General features: G+C 36.9%; 3 protein-coding genes across 3 annotated transcripts; all 3 read right to left on the reverse strand.

Moving 5' to 3' along the window:
- Nucleotides 1–2509: 2509 nt before the first annotated feature.
- On the reverse strand, nt 2510–7322 carry LOC147540102 (uncharacterized protein At5g01610-like). The gene is made up of 2 exons (XM_086643194.1): nt 7196–7322; nt 2510–2901 (listed from the first exon to the last, which is right to left on the reverse strand). Exons 1-2 carry the CDS (start codon nt 7320–7322, stop codon nt 2510–2512), a joined length of 519 nt encoding a protein of 172 aa, XP_086499320.1.
- Nucleotides 7323–7608: 286 nt separating this feature from the next.
- On the reverse strand, nt 7609–10260 carry LOC147540103 (uncharacterized). The gene is made up of 2 exons (XM_086644073.1): nt 9125–10260; nt 7609–8005 (listed from the first exon to the last, which is right to left on the reverse strand). The coding sequence occupies exons 1-2, from the start codon at nt 9980–9982 to the stop codon at nt 7874–7876; spliced, it is 990 nt and encodes a 329-aa protein (XP_086500199.1). The 5' UTR covers nt 9983–10260; the 3' UTR covers nt 7609–7873.
- A 1768-nt stretch (nt 10261–12028) lies between these two features.
- LOC147540104 (uncharacterized) lies at nt 12029–12838 on the reverse strand. The gene has a single exon (XM_086643195.1). It carries the CDS (start codon nt 12836–12838, stop codon nt 12029–12031), a length of 810 nt encoding a protein of 269 aa, XP_086499321.1.
- Between the last annotated feature and the right edge of the window lie 1353 nt (nt 12839–14191).

The raw sequence follows: 14191 nt of genomic DNA on the forward strand, positions 1-14191 counted from the left end.
TGTTTGTTTGATGGAAAATTAGTTTTTGTTGATTAAGGTGAAACCCTAAAATTAAAAGATGAATGGGTTTTTAACAATTCCCTAGATGAACTAATGAAATTAGCTGGATTTTCACAACAAAACCAAATTTATTTATTTTGATATTTGTCAATGGGGATTGAATACTGTAATAAACACTCTTAAGAATCCAAGGATGAAAGATTGAGAAGGTGGAATGTAGAATTTGTGAAAGTTCATTAGTCTACTAAAATTGAACTTATACTTGCTGCTAATTATCTTAATTGTTGCTAATTATTTCAAAATATCAAGAAAAACTAATGGTCAATATAAAGAAGAGAATGATATAAAATTGGAGGAGCATTGTATTGCATTCGATTAGGTTTTTTTTTTTTTTTTTTTTAACATATATCAGCAGACTGATAAGGGGAGTCTGAACCTAGGGGTGGGAATCGGTTCGGACGGGCGGGAAATGGACACTAAGTCAACCGGTCCGGGCGGAACGGGCATAAGTCTTAAGTGTCCATTCGGACATCCGAACAAAACGGGCGGGCATTTCGTATTTTTCTTTAACAAAGTGCCCGTCCGTGACCGTATTGATAGTCGGGCAAACCGGGTATCGGTCGGTCGGGCACCGGTTACTAATGATCAAATAAAAAAAAAATTATCCGAAATTAAAAATGTTTAGTAACTAAATACAACTTTCTAAACTCCCACTTTACAATTCCAAAAAGTATATGAATACAAAATTAAAAGATAATCATTGAGATTTCTCATGGATTACGATCGGTTCTATTTTTCTTCACATAGATTACGATCGGTGCATTGTGGGTTCTACGGTGTATTGTGGTTTAAAGGGTTACTGATGAGATATTAAGATTTTGGAGGAGAGAGAGACTAGAGAAGTAGAGAGGTGAAAGATAAGATTAAGAAAAGTGATTTCTAGGGTTATATATTTTTACTCTTGAAATCTAACGGTTGTAGCTAACCCTACAAATCTAAAGGCTTAAAATCAATCATATAGGCGGGCGGGTATATCGGGTAGGATAAACGAACGGGTATTGACGGATCCGGTCGGGCGGACAATATAAGTGGGCGAATTCGGTCGGACCACCGGGTAAGGACCTATGCCCGCGTCCGTCCGCTTAAGCTCTTTCGGTCGGGCGGGTACGGACCGATTCGGGCAACAGACGGTCACAGACGCTTCGGACTCGGGCGGTCGTGGGCGGATTCCGGATTTCCGGACCAAAATCCCACCCCTATCTGAACCCACTGCTTTGAACCTAATCTTGCAAGAAAAGTCCACATGGGAGATATAGATGGTTTCTTTTGATATTTTATAGTTAAAAGTTTTGGTGTAGAAATCCATGTTTCAATCCATCCAAGAATAGTTTATGGTTGTTTGGTCCTGTTCATCAGTTCACTGTTCACCTAAGAATTTGTTAAACCCCATTGATCTTGTGTTTGATATTTTACCTTTTAGGTTAACCCCATTGATCTTGTGTTTGAAATTTAAGTTTTAGGTTTCCCGAGTACCTAATGGATTTTATCATATAATAGTGCAACAAGATGTTTCATTGAAGAACAAAACCAAATCCCGACCCACTTACGTACAATTGGACCAACTACCTAAGAGTAAAGAATGCCACTACGAATAACAAGTCAAGTCATGCTTAGAGTGCTAGATCAAGAATAACTAGAGATGTCTTTGAGATCCCCATAGAAACAAAAAAAAAAAAGAATTTAGAGTGTTTCTATCTTAAACTCACACTCTTACTCTTGACAATTAGGATTTTAGAGTGTTTCATTAGAGATGCTCTTAGAGTGATGTGATTCTTATTGTTCCAGTCCCAGAGTTGAGGAATGTGACTAGTCAAAAGGTGATTACTAATTCATCCATTTGTATTCAACCCAATTTTTGAATGTTGTTCTTTGTGATGTCACTCCATCTTTAGGAACCAATTGTCCTTCCCGAGTACAAAATACATCCAACTATAGAGAAAATTGACTAAAAAAATACGAAGATTTAGTTTCGTTTATAGTTTGTAAAAATTGACTAAGAAAATACGAAGATTTAATTTCGTTTATAGTTTGTAAAAATTGACTAAAAAATACGAAGATTTAATTTCGTTTGTAGTTTGTAATAGACTTCACTTGTGGCCTCTTCTAGGAATAGCATTACTCTTTTGTGTACCTACTTCATTGTAAAATAGAAAGTTGGCACAACCAAACGTGTAGGGAACAAGGTAAACGACTCAAAATTAATCGATCAAACAACATGAATTAAGTTGATTCATTAAGTTAAACAAGATAATCTTGTTCATTAACCGGAATTAAACTTATGATCCTTTTTGTGTTCATAATCGAAATTTTCTCATCCATACCCATCAAAACAACTTAAGAAAATATAAACTTTGATTACTAAGCCAAATCCAAATTGTATTTAAAACAATAACCCTAAAAAGTAGATTATCAACATTTAAAAACAAGAACAAAGAAATAAATTGATCCATTATGAATCAGATACCAACTTGTTAATCCGATTACCACATTGAGGTCTATCTTCAAAATTGGAAGCTGGAAAAGATGCTGACATGGGTCCAACATAAAACCCTAATTCACCATCTCTACTACTCACCTCTGTAATCCCTAACCAAATAAACAAAATCTTCACACTAACTCCTTTTAGATCTTTCAAAGACCCAAATTCCACAGTTCCAGTAATTTTCTTCTGGTAATGTAAATAATATCCTCCTTCTTCAACTTGAAATTGACAATCTTTATCAAGATAAACTTCAAATCTATTATCTTCATGTAATTTATATCCTTTTACTCCTTCTGGAAGAATCCCTTTTGGAAAATTGAATTTCTCAAGCATCTCGTATGCTGATGGCGGTGATGAATCTGCAGAAACTAATGAAATCCATAAAATTAGACAAAATAATTTAAGGGTTATGGAGATCGACATGATTTGAAGATGGGTTTTCAATGAAAATCGAATTTGATATCGTTTTGATGATTTTTAAAGGGTTGATGATGGTGTTTCTAGAGAGAGAGAAAAGTTTAGAGATCTATTTGGGAGTAAACATTGAGATGGGAATATCCTGTTTGGTGTTAATTTGGTTTGGATGGTTGATTTGACGCGTAGGTACTTACCTGTCACGGAGAACTAATTTGGATTTGACCAAACTAAGTTTGCCCTAATATCTATTAGGGTTAATACCTTTTTAGCCCCAATTGGTGACTAGCTGACCGTTTTGGTCCCTATAAGTCCCTAGGGTGCTTCTAAAGGCACCGGGGTGAAAGGCTGTTAGCATCCATCTTTGTTAGCACCAGGTCCAACTGCTCCTTTCTCTATTAGTACCAACCAACTATGTAGGCACCGGTCCCTTTTTAACCCTTTTCAGCAAAGCGAACTCTACTCACCGGTCCCTTCTCTCTCTAAGCAAACTATTAGTAACAAAAAGTTTCCAATAAAGTACTAGCAGAGCACAGTATGTGTATTTACTGTTCAAAATATTCAAAATGAAACCACCATTAACAACCAGAAAACTACATATTAAGAACAAGAAGGAAGACCTTCCTGGTTTACTAAAATCTAGGTCAGTCAGTGAACTTCTCTGAACTATATGAATTATGTTGGAGTTCAGTACTTCCCTTTAAAGTTTTTTGCTTTCTCTTGGGGAATTTAATCTCTTCCAAAATCTCTTTATTTTCTAAACCATTTCCTGGGTTTTGATCAAAGAAATGGCAAGAACCCCTCAAGCAAGCAAAAAGTCACCTCCTTGAAGACATGGGTATTTTTTATTCCCCTACCAGATTAAACTCTGGTTGGTGAATATATAAGACTCTGTTTCAACTTGGGTAGCATCGAGCTAGCTCTGAATATCTTTCTGAAATTTGAAAAACCCTGTTTGTTCTTGCAGAATTTGACCATTAGGTGCCTTTCCAATCACTCGGACTGATGATCCAAATAAAAGAATGGTCGCCGGTAGGTGTCGGTGTCGTTCCGTCGCCGGAGAATGTTGCACTCTTTTCTAGGGTTATGTTTTGGAAGAAAAATTAATTGGGATTCCTTTTATTTTGGAAGAAGAAGATGGAAGAAGCAAACGAAGGTGAACGTCTCCCACATTAAAAACCGGTGCTTATAGAGACCTCGGGTCAATGGCCAATGACCCAAGTCAATAATTTTTTGGATGCTAACAGCCTTTTGACCCGGTGCCTTTAGTGAAGGAGTTGAAGGAGATGTCCTTCGACCAAGGTGACAATGCGAACAAATTGTCGGATAGGACAATTGATGTGGAAGATCATCAAGTCCGATTGATTTAGGGATCGTAGAGTTGTAGCTAGAGACCAACTACGATCGTCGAATTACGGAGTAATTCGCGGCTAACTTCGATCGGATCCTACAACGGGTTACACATAAGAGTGACAAATTGATCTAGGATATGACTAGTGGGAGTGAGATATAATCATGGGAGTGTCCCATAAACATATCTCATAGGCCTAAAAAGGAATTAGGCAAAGATAGTACAAAAAGGCCAAAAACAGGGTTTTTGGGCCTAGACCGGTTCGGGTACTTCTAGGACTCGGATCGGGCTGAATTTTGGAGGGTTAGTTGCTGATATAATAAACATTATATCTGACAATTTTCGTGGTGTTTGGGCACCTCCTCCTTAGGGAATTGAGAAAATACCAATAGTTGCTATTTTCGACTATTTCCCTAAATCTTATTCTAAAGGGTGTTTTAGGAAACCTAAAAGGAGGTGGATTCTTATTAGGGTTCTATATAAACACTCTTAGGGTAGAGAATAAGGTGTGGAATTTCTCTCTAAGCTTTCTTACTCTACCACATCAAGTAGAGAGGAGAAAGTGAGCTAATTCCCAAGCTATCTTCTAGTCAAGCAAGAAGAAGGTCTTCTTATTATCCAACCACCATTGGTGTGCTAGCTATACAACAAGGTGGGAGATCAAATTGATTGCTCGTGTCCCAAGTAGAGGAGCTACACTTGAAGCTCTTGGTCTTCTTCAATCAATTCAACTAGTTCGAGGGAAAAGCGATTAAGGTAATCTACTATCTCCATTAGATTAATTACTAGTTTTGCATGTGATCCTGGGAATACTAGTGTAGATATTAGATGTCATATTTCCGCTATAAACACTAGTAGAAGGGTGTAAATCCCTACATTTAGAAGCACCCAAGTCCCTAATATCTAGGAGTGGGATTTTGGCCCGGAAACTCGGAACCCGCCCACGACCGTCCGAGTCCGACGGGTCCGTGACCGTCCGATGCCCGAATCGGTCCGTACCCGCCCGACCGAAAGATCTTAAGCGGACGGACGCGGGCATAGGTCCTTACCCGGTGGTCCGACCGAGTCCGCCCGCTTATATTGTCTGTCCGACCGAACCCGTCCACATCCGTCCGTTTGTCCTACTCGTTATACCCGCCCGCCTATATGATTGATTTTAAGCCTTTAGATTTGTAGAGTTAGCTACAATCATTAGATTTCAAGAGTAAAAATAAATAACTCTAGAAATCACTTTTCTTAATCTTGTCTTCGTCGTTCTACTTCTCTAGTCTCTATCTCCTCTAAAATCTCAGTATCTCATCAATAACTCGAGAATCCACAATAAACCGATTGTAATCCATGAGAAGAAGCATAGAAACCGATCATAATCCATGAGAAATCTCAATGCTTATCTTGCGATTTTGAATTCATTTACTTTTTAGAATTGTAAAGTGGGAAGTTTAGATAGTTATATTTAGCGACTAAACATTTTTAATTTCGAATAAAAGTTTCTTTATTTGTTCATAAGTGACCATTGTCCGCCCGACCGATACCCGGTTTGCCCGACTATCAAAACGGTCACGGACGGGCACTTTGTTGGAGAAAAATCCGAAATGTCCGTCCGTTTTGTCCGGATGTTCAAGTGGACACTTAGGACTCGTGTCCGTTCCGCCTGGACCGGTTGAGTTAGTGTCCGTTTCCCGCCCGTCCGGACCGATTCCCACCCCTACTAATATCTATCAGAGTTATATACCTTCTTTAGCCCCAATATGTGACTAGGTCACCGTTTTAGTTCCCATAAGTGCTCGACAGTTTGTTTTAGGGTTATTGTTTTAAGTCACTGTTTTAGTTCCCATAAATGCTCGACAGTTTGTTTTCAGGACAAAAAAATTTTAACTTTTTCAGGAAAAAACTTAAGGGGCAAAATGGAATTAATTCTTGAAAACTTAAAAAGATAATCCACCTCATTTTTCTTTCTTTCCTCCATTTCATCACTCTCTTCCTCCACTTCATCTCTCCCTCTCTTCACCTCACCATCTACTTTGACGAAAGTCGTCGACCAACCATTTTTTCGGCGACATGCAAACTAAAAAAATCATTTTTATTTCTACTTCGTCTCTCTTTTCTTTCTCTTTAAGTTTCGTTTCGTCGGCAAGAACCTCGACAAAGGGGAACACCTATGGACGAAAAGGTTTTCTTCGGGGGGAGGGGGGGGGGGGGGGGGGGGTATTCCCCTTCGCCGGAGTTCTTGCAAGGGGAATCGAAAGAGAAGAAAAAGAAGAAAGAGAATGAGAGATATGAATCTAAACGTTTTTAAGTTAGAACTAATTCCATTTTGGCCCTTACCGGTATTTTGGAAAATATTAAAAAATATAGGCTCTTGAAGGCCAAAACAAACCGCTGGATGCTTACGAAGGTCAAAATGGTGAACTGGTCACAAATTAGGAGCTAAAACGAAATTAACCCTATCTATTATCAAGGTCATTTTCAACAAAAACCAAAAGTCTAGTTTTAAGTCATTTTCAGCACTTATGACAAATCTAGTTTTAATGGTCTATCCTCTTCTTTTGTTTTTTTGTTGAAATATGGTCCATCCTCTTGTGATACAACCGTTTTGGATGTGAATCTCATACCCACTAGTTTGTATTCAAAATTTATGTTACCGAAAGTAAACTAAGGTATGTCTACACTTGGTCTTGCCCCAACAGTAGTTTCTTTTTCGAAATGAAGTATATTTGCACTTGGAGTCTTGTCCCAAGATTTTTTACTCGTACAATCGATCCCCTTGTCCAAAGTAAACTAAGTTGCTCATTTTATATTACTCATCATAAGTTTAGGTTCCTTTTTAAGATTTTTGCTCGTATAATCTTATTTTTAAGTAGTCATATACTTGTACTTCGTGAATGGACCTTTTGTAACACTATACTTCGAAGATTTTCTCCGTCTTCCATCATCATCTTCGTCCAACGCAATCAATTCAAAACTGTTATGCCATACAGGACATTTGATTTCAGCACAATCATAACTTTGTGCCATAAAGAATATTTGATTTCGGCTTGAACTCCAACATCGATGCCTTCATCGAAATGGGAGACAAAATTCCACATTCGCCATTACCCCCAACATCCCAAGTCGGTTCTTATCTTCTGAAGCCGTTTTAGGTGGGTGGCAGCATGTGTGTCTATCTACTGAGCAGACCGAAGTTAGACTCTTACCCTTTCAAATAAAAATATACCAGTACGCTGTGGTTCATCTTGGTGCTCTAACAATGAATGGTAAGAGGTGAACAATAAATTTTTGAGACAAGATCTACTACAAGATCTACTACAACTAACACAAGATAGATAGATAGATAGATAAATACTTGCATTTTCAAGTACAAGTCTTAAATAACATTCCCCTTAGTCACCAACAAAAGTATTGACAGATAAAAGATAAGTTAAGAAAAGATTTATACAAAGTAACAAAGGGAGTAAACCAACACTGTAAGAATGAATGCTCTTGACTCACCTTGGCTCAAACATCGCTCTCTCTCTTTTTCTCTCTTCCTTGATTCATCATGTACATAGCAAATATAATAGTCGATCTCATCTCAAGTTCATAACAGGCCACTGAGCCATCCCACTGGCTGGCAAAGAAGGGCGAATCATCGGCACACGCTTCACTACCCAAAATGCTTCATTCAGACGAGCGACACGGGCCAGGGTCTGAGACACGTTCTGCAAAATTTCATGTCCACCATAAAATAGAACTCACAAAGTACACGATGAACTTTAAGCTAAGCGCAAAGATACTGAAGGCATTTTATAACTTGGAATCATTCGAGACATTTTATAAGGAAATCGAAACAGAGACTTCTGGATTTAATAAAATAGTCTCATTTGGGTGCGTAGGTATTGAACTAGTAGGATCTTGGAGAAAGAGTAACCGAGAGCAACTTCATAGATGAGAAGAAAATCAACAATCATATGCTTCTTGAAGAAACTTCAAGTTCAATTTCTTCTTTATCCTCTGACTTCTAATAAATACCTAAGCAGTTGGTGGCCAGATTGGCTTGGGATTGGCTCGGGTTCGAATATGGGCTGATCACTCATCGAAACAGAGTAAGAACTCGGTCGAGTTCTAACCCTTATAACTACATATACCCATAAATCCAAAAAACACTACTCAACAATTCAAATTAAACTGTCACAAGTTTTATACATCATAATCGACATGGAGGGTTAGAAATGGGAATGGCTCGGGCTACTCCCATCCCAATCTTATCTTATCCCCAAGTCCCGAGTTTCTCAACAGAGGCGCAGATCCCAACTACTGACTATTAGTCTATTACACAAAATGACTAATCTAAAAGAATAATGATTAAAAATAATAACTACATCGAAGAAGTATTACTTGGTATAACTACTCTACCTACAGTGTCCATACTTATTCCCTACTCTCTAGGTTCGCTTACTGATTATGTTCGACGAGGATATCCTCTTATTAGAGTCTTAGTCACTTACTCCACAAAAGTATATATTCCTTATTGGAGGGAAGTCAAGTCAGAGACACAATATAGCTTCCGTATGAATCTCGAATTCCATGAAATCAAAATTGTATACAAGCATTAGTCTCTTTCTCACAAAACTCATCCAATGTTTTGATATTCATGCCCTAAGAACAACACAACTACCATATACTAAATCCCAATTAATGTGCACTACTATGAAGCATTATAATCAGTTGGGTTTCGATAAAAAAAAAATGTATTCTTCTAATGATTTCTAGCAATATAATAAGTTAATAACTAAACTAGGCGAATTCGAATAATAACTAAAACAGGGGGTAGAAGTGACCTTATCCTCCACAGTGATGTTAAGAGGAAAGCTCTTGCTCTTGCGCTTCATCTTATGCAATCTCCTCCTTAAAATCACAAAACCCACAACAGCAGCAGCGACTGAAATAGACCAAACTGGACTAACCCTAAAAGCACAGAATTTCAAAAGCTCAAATGGTAATTTCCACCAAACAATTCCTCCCCTTTTCTCTCCTTCAATTGAATTCACTAATTCCCCAGACATATTTCCAATTTCCTCCTCTGGAATTTCATTTCCTTCTCCTCCCTTAACAAACTCAGTGGAATTCAGTTCACTTCCTCCTTCTAATCCACCTTCAGCAACTATACTAGATTCAGGGGAAAACCCTAAATCAGTTTCTATCTTGAAAACATTATCAGAATCAGAATCAACTTCAATTCCGTTTGTTTCTGAAATTCCTTCAAAACCCACTTCCCTTTTACCATCATCTTCAACAAACCCTAACTCGTGTTCCTGTTCTAACTCAGCAGTTTTCCTCGAAACAGAGCCATCATCACTAGCTGAATCCGACCAAAATTCATCAGAATTCTTAGGTTGAAACGTGAATCCTTGAAAACCCACTTTGTTCATGGCATCATCAGAACCAGGATCGACCCAACTGGGATGATTAGAACTTTTATCACTACAGTAATCATCATCAGAGTCTGAAACTCTTACTGCTGGGTATCGTTTTTCAGAATCTAGTGAGAAATAATCAGTCTTTATAACACCTTCTGTATCTCCTTCAAAATGAAGGGAATTGTTTGAGTTATCTAGTGTTTTAGGAGAATGATCAGGGTTCATTTCAGAATTAGATAACAATTCCCAGTCCTGAAACTCTCCAGTTCCTCCTTCCATGGCAACAAGGAAGGATATGTGGTTGGGGGTGTTCCTTTTTTTTGTGTTTCTCTTTCACTCTCTCTCTAACTTGTACTCTTTCCTTGCTGAAAGGTCAGAGAGATCTTTGGGTTGTAGTAGAAGAGATCAAAAGAAAGAGAGAGAAGGGGGGACAAGTGTGAGTTGTGTGTGAGTGAATCATACATATTCAAGGAGGATTGATAAGTCATAAGTGGATAGGAATAGTTGATAAAGTTGGCATGAGATATAAGTTCTCTTTTTACTACTAGCAATTTGCCTTTGGAAGAGGTCATATGGGCAATAGGCTCACTCTAAAACATAGAAATGCACTAGTGATCTGTTAATTATTTAGTAAAAGTGTAGATGCTTGGAAGAATAGATTTACTGGGAGATGCTAGAGTTACAAAAAATTTTGTCATTTTAACAAAAGAAAGTTCCCAGCTGATGTGGCGGTTGTGATATTCATCTCTCAACGGCCTAGATTTGATCAAAGTTTCAAACCACAACCGCCACATCAGCTGGGTACTATCTTTTGTCAAAATCTTTTGTAATTTTAGTATTTCCCTTATTTTTTTACGCAATACAAAGTGAGTTGCGTAAAATTGAACAATGAAAGTCGTAAAATTATTTATGGTTTGTTCAATATAGTGAGACATCATTGTAATGCAAAAATGATTTGTTTGGTAAATCCCAATATACACTGTCACGCGAAAAAGATTTGTTTAATGAGTTCCAAAATTTCTAAAATTTGGGGTTTCGGTGAACTTTGTGTTAATATAAGGCTCATTTTTTGGGACTAAGCGGAAGATCATGTTAAACCAGTATTTTTTTTTTCTTATTCTCGTAAGTTGACTCGCCAAATTTAAAGGCGATTGGTAAAAGGAGCTGGAAATTGTTGTTGGGGAGCTATTATAGTTGGGGAGCTATAAAGATTAGTAAAGGGAGATAAGACTTTTGAATTATTATTTTAAAGACCTTTAATGTTACGGATTTTAAATGTGAAACTCATAATTTGAAGGACTCAAGTGTAATATAGTCAAATATCTCAGAAATAACAAAAAGAAAAACGGTTTCTTCCTCTTTCACTCGTTCTCTCTTCTGAATTTGAATCTCCTAAATATCCCTCTTGCAATCTTTTTCCTTCATCAACTACAAATTTACGGCGACTTCTACTCAAGTATTTTCCCCAATGAAGAAGACATCAACCAAAATCGAGAAACTATTTTACTTTTTGTCTAAATAGAGAAATTTCACAAATAGAGAAACTATTTGATTTTTTCCCCTGACCTGGGGGGAAATTTTACAAAAATTTTCCTAGGGAAATTGTTGAACGAACAGAAATAGTTTGCCTCTTTTTGGGCAAGTTTTTAAAGTTCAAGGAAAAAAGAGAAATAAAATTTAACCGAAAATATTTGTTTTGCGAATCCCTTACATCTCTTGAAAGAGATCTTCAACTATACTAACACTGTTTGATTGAGTTAGTGGTTGTTGGTTCGATTGAAAAATATATTTTTCCTCCATTAAAGAAGCAACATCATAAATATCTTGCGATATTGGTAATGGTTGTTTTGTAACTTGATTGTGGAGAAGAAAAGAGAGGTATTGTTGTTGAAATATTTAGGGTTTAAGAAAAAATAGGAAATAAAAGAAAAATTATTATTACAATTTTTTTATTGTAACTATTTTTTTAATTCCTCTCTATTTCATTATTTAATTTCAAACCCGAAAAAATAGCTTCTAATACTAAATTGGTATGGGGAGCTGTAGTACAAAAAACTGGTTTTGTACTACAGCTCCCCAACAACAATTTCCAGCTCCCCTTACCAATCGCCAATTTAAATTGTGTGATTATAATAGACTCATAATAAATCTAAATGAGTCGATTCAGATGAATCAAACATCACAAGTTAGGCAAATTAACATTTCAAAATCTAACTCGGGTAATTCAGGCTTCGAATCAAATTTCAGATTGGATTCTAGAAAACAAACATCACCCAAATATCGAACTTTTTTTTTTTGGTGAAAGGAGGTTAATACCTCAATTTATTAACTATTAGAGCCTGAATTCATGTTGGATAAATCTGTTTCCAACTGACTTACAAGATAACTCGGAATCTGATAGATTTCCGTAGTCTGATTTAGATCGCTATTATAAGCACGTTTAGCAAGAGTGTGAGCTACATTATTAGCTTCACGATTACAAAAAAAGAAGTCATTATTTTGTAGCCTCGAAGCTTCCTCTGTAATTTCCATGATAAGTGGTCTGATTCTCCACGGGATGTTGTCCTTCTCCTTCGAACAAGCCTTTATAATAGTCATTGCATCCCCCTCTAATAGACAACCATATTCCGGTAACTTAAGCGCTAGGTGAACTGCCAATCGAGCTGCAATAGCTTCGGCCTCCATTGCCGACGATGCGTTTGTTCTACTCGATAACGCCATTACAAAATTCCCCTCTTCATTTCTACACACTGCAGCTGCTCCCGCTATATTATTGCAATACGCCCCATCGAAATTGATTTTTAATAAACCCCTTGGAGGCGGCTTCCAACAATCCACTTCTTTCACCACCAGACGATTCATATGATGTTCCATATTGGTATTTCTATTCGAGAATTCAGTTTGCATGTCTTGAGCTTCTTTAATAATTTTATACCCGTCGGGTAGTATACCTTCGAAAACACAATTATTTCTAGCTTTCCACAGAAACCACATAACATAAATCCGAAGTTCAATTACCCCTTCTTCCTCATTACTTCCTAGCCAACGACATAATAATTGTTTGAAATTCTCTTCACCTTCAACTCTTAGGTTTAAAGGGTAACACGACCAAGTTTCTCTTGCCTTCTTACACATTCGGAACAAATGGTCACTATCTTCTACTTCCTCCTTGCAGACACTACAAAGTTTTGAAACTTTTGTATTATATCTAAGTGCTCTTGCCTTAGTAGGGAGAGCTTCATTTAACACCCTCCATAAGAAAAGTTTAACTCTTGGAGCTAATCTGAATTTCTTCCATACCACATTCCAACTTAATCCATCTGAATTTCTTCCACCCAAATATCGAATCTAATCGTTAAGAACTCCATTTAGAAATACCACTCTATTATGTCAAAAGTTTTGCTTGTCTACGTTTTGGCCAAATAGAGTTCATTTTCTTTTGATTTCACGCTATGGTAAATTTCATGAGCTAAAAGCTTTGGAGATTAAGACAAAAAGATAAATGGATTGAAAAAAGGTTTAAGTCCGTAAACATAATTCTCTAAATATGAGTTCACACAAGTGATAGGTCTAAAATCTTTATGGGTCCTTTCGCATTTGGTTTTGTGGACAAGAGAGGTCAAGTATTGGTAATAAGAGAAAGAGATGTATGGTGGTTGGTGAATAATGTTATGAACCATTGCAAACTTCTCTTCATTCCTTTCCTCTGCTCACCCTATTTAAATGAACTTGAGTGGCCTAGTAGGATCGCACCGGATATGAAAATCTCTGTTTGGTTGGTCATCATAGATTCATAGTAAAAGCATCATTCTTTCTCGAAGGGGGTCCTCTAAATGTGTTTTTTAAAACATTTTATTTATTTAATTTACGTATTATTATGTGATATTTTAGAATATATCTAATGTTTGTTGATGTATAAGTTTTTGTTGTTGAAATAAATTGGGTATGAGATTTAGAATTTTGACTTTTTGGGGCATCACACTTTTGATTTTCAAAATTAAGGTTTACGTCTCCCCCAAAAAATAAACAAGTTGTATGTTTACAAGTCACCTTAGGTGTTTTATTCCTCTTATTGTCTGATTTGTGTGGTTCCCCGAAACGAAAGTAGTATGAATAAAACAGACTCAAAACTAATCTGAACCATTCATTAAGACAAGTCAAACATAACGAATGATACAAAAAAAAATATTCTGAAATTTTAGTCGAGCCCATTAGATTTTTTTCATGGAAACATCATTATTGGGAGGTACTTTGAATACCTAACATGTTGATTTATCACTCTCCTCTCAATAAGAGAAGGCTATTGTAGATGAACGAACACAACAACCACAAACAGGGTAAAATTGGAAACCGTCTACACAACCAGGACTGCTCACAAACATCTTCAATGTTGCACAATTACTTTTGCAGTTGACCTCCGATTGGGTGCCCCTATAACATTCAAGCTCTCCATACAAGGATATCAATCTACTTCCTGCCCCACATATT

Source organism: Eschscholzia californica, unplaced genomic scaffold (assembly GCF_041429995.1).
Source record: "Eschscholzia californica isolate CP2 unplaced genomic scaffold, dmEscCali1.0.p SCAF_5, whole genome shotgun sequence".
Lineage (NCBI taxonomy): Eukaryota > Viridiplantae > Streptophyta > Magnoliopsida > Ranunculales > Papaveraceae > Eschscholzia > Eschscholzia californica.

Bases quoted from the DNA above. Each gene is read 5' to 3' on its own strand.
- LOC147540102 (XM_086643194.1), bottom strand. From the start codon at position 7,322: ATGGCACAAAGTTATGATTGTGCTGAAATCAAATGTCCTGTATGGCAT. The intron at 2,902-7,195 runs GTCCATTCACGA...TAGTTTCTGCAG, and splicing joins GAAGTATAGTGTTACAAAAG to ATTCATCACCGCCATCAGCA.
- LOC147540104 (XM_086643195.1), bottom strand. From the start codon at position 12,838: ATGTGTAAGAAGGCAAGAGAAACTTGGTCGTGTTACCCTTTAAACCTA.
- LOC147540103 (XM_086644073.1), bottom strand. From the start codon at position 9,982: ATGGAAGGAGGAACTGGAGAGTTTCAGGACTGGGAATTGTTATCTAAT. The intron at 8,006-9,124 runs GTCACTTCTACC...GAAATTTTGCAG, and splicing joins ACATCACTGTGGAGGATAAG to AACGTGTCTCAGACCCTGGC.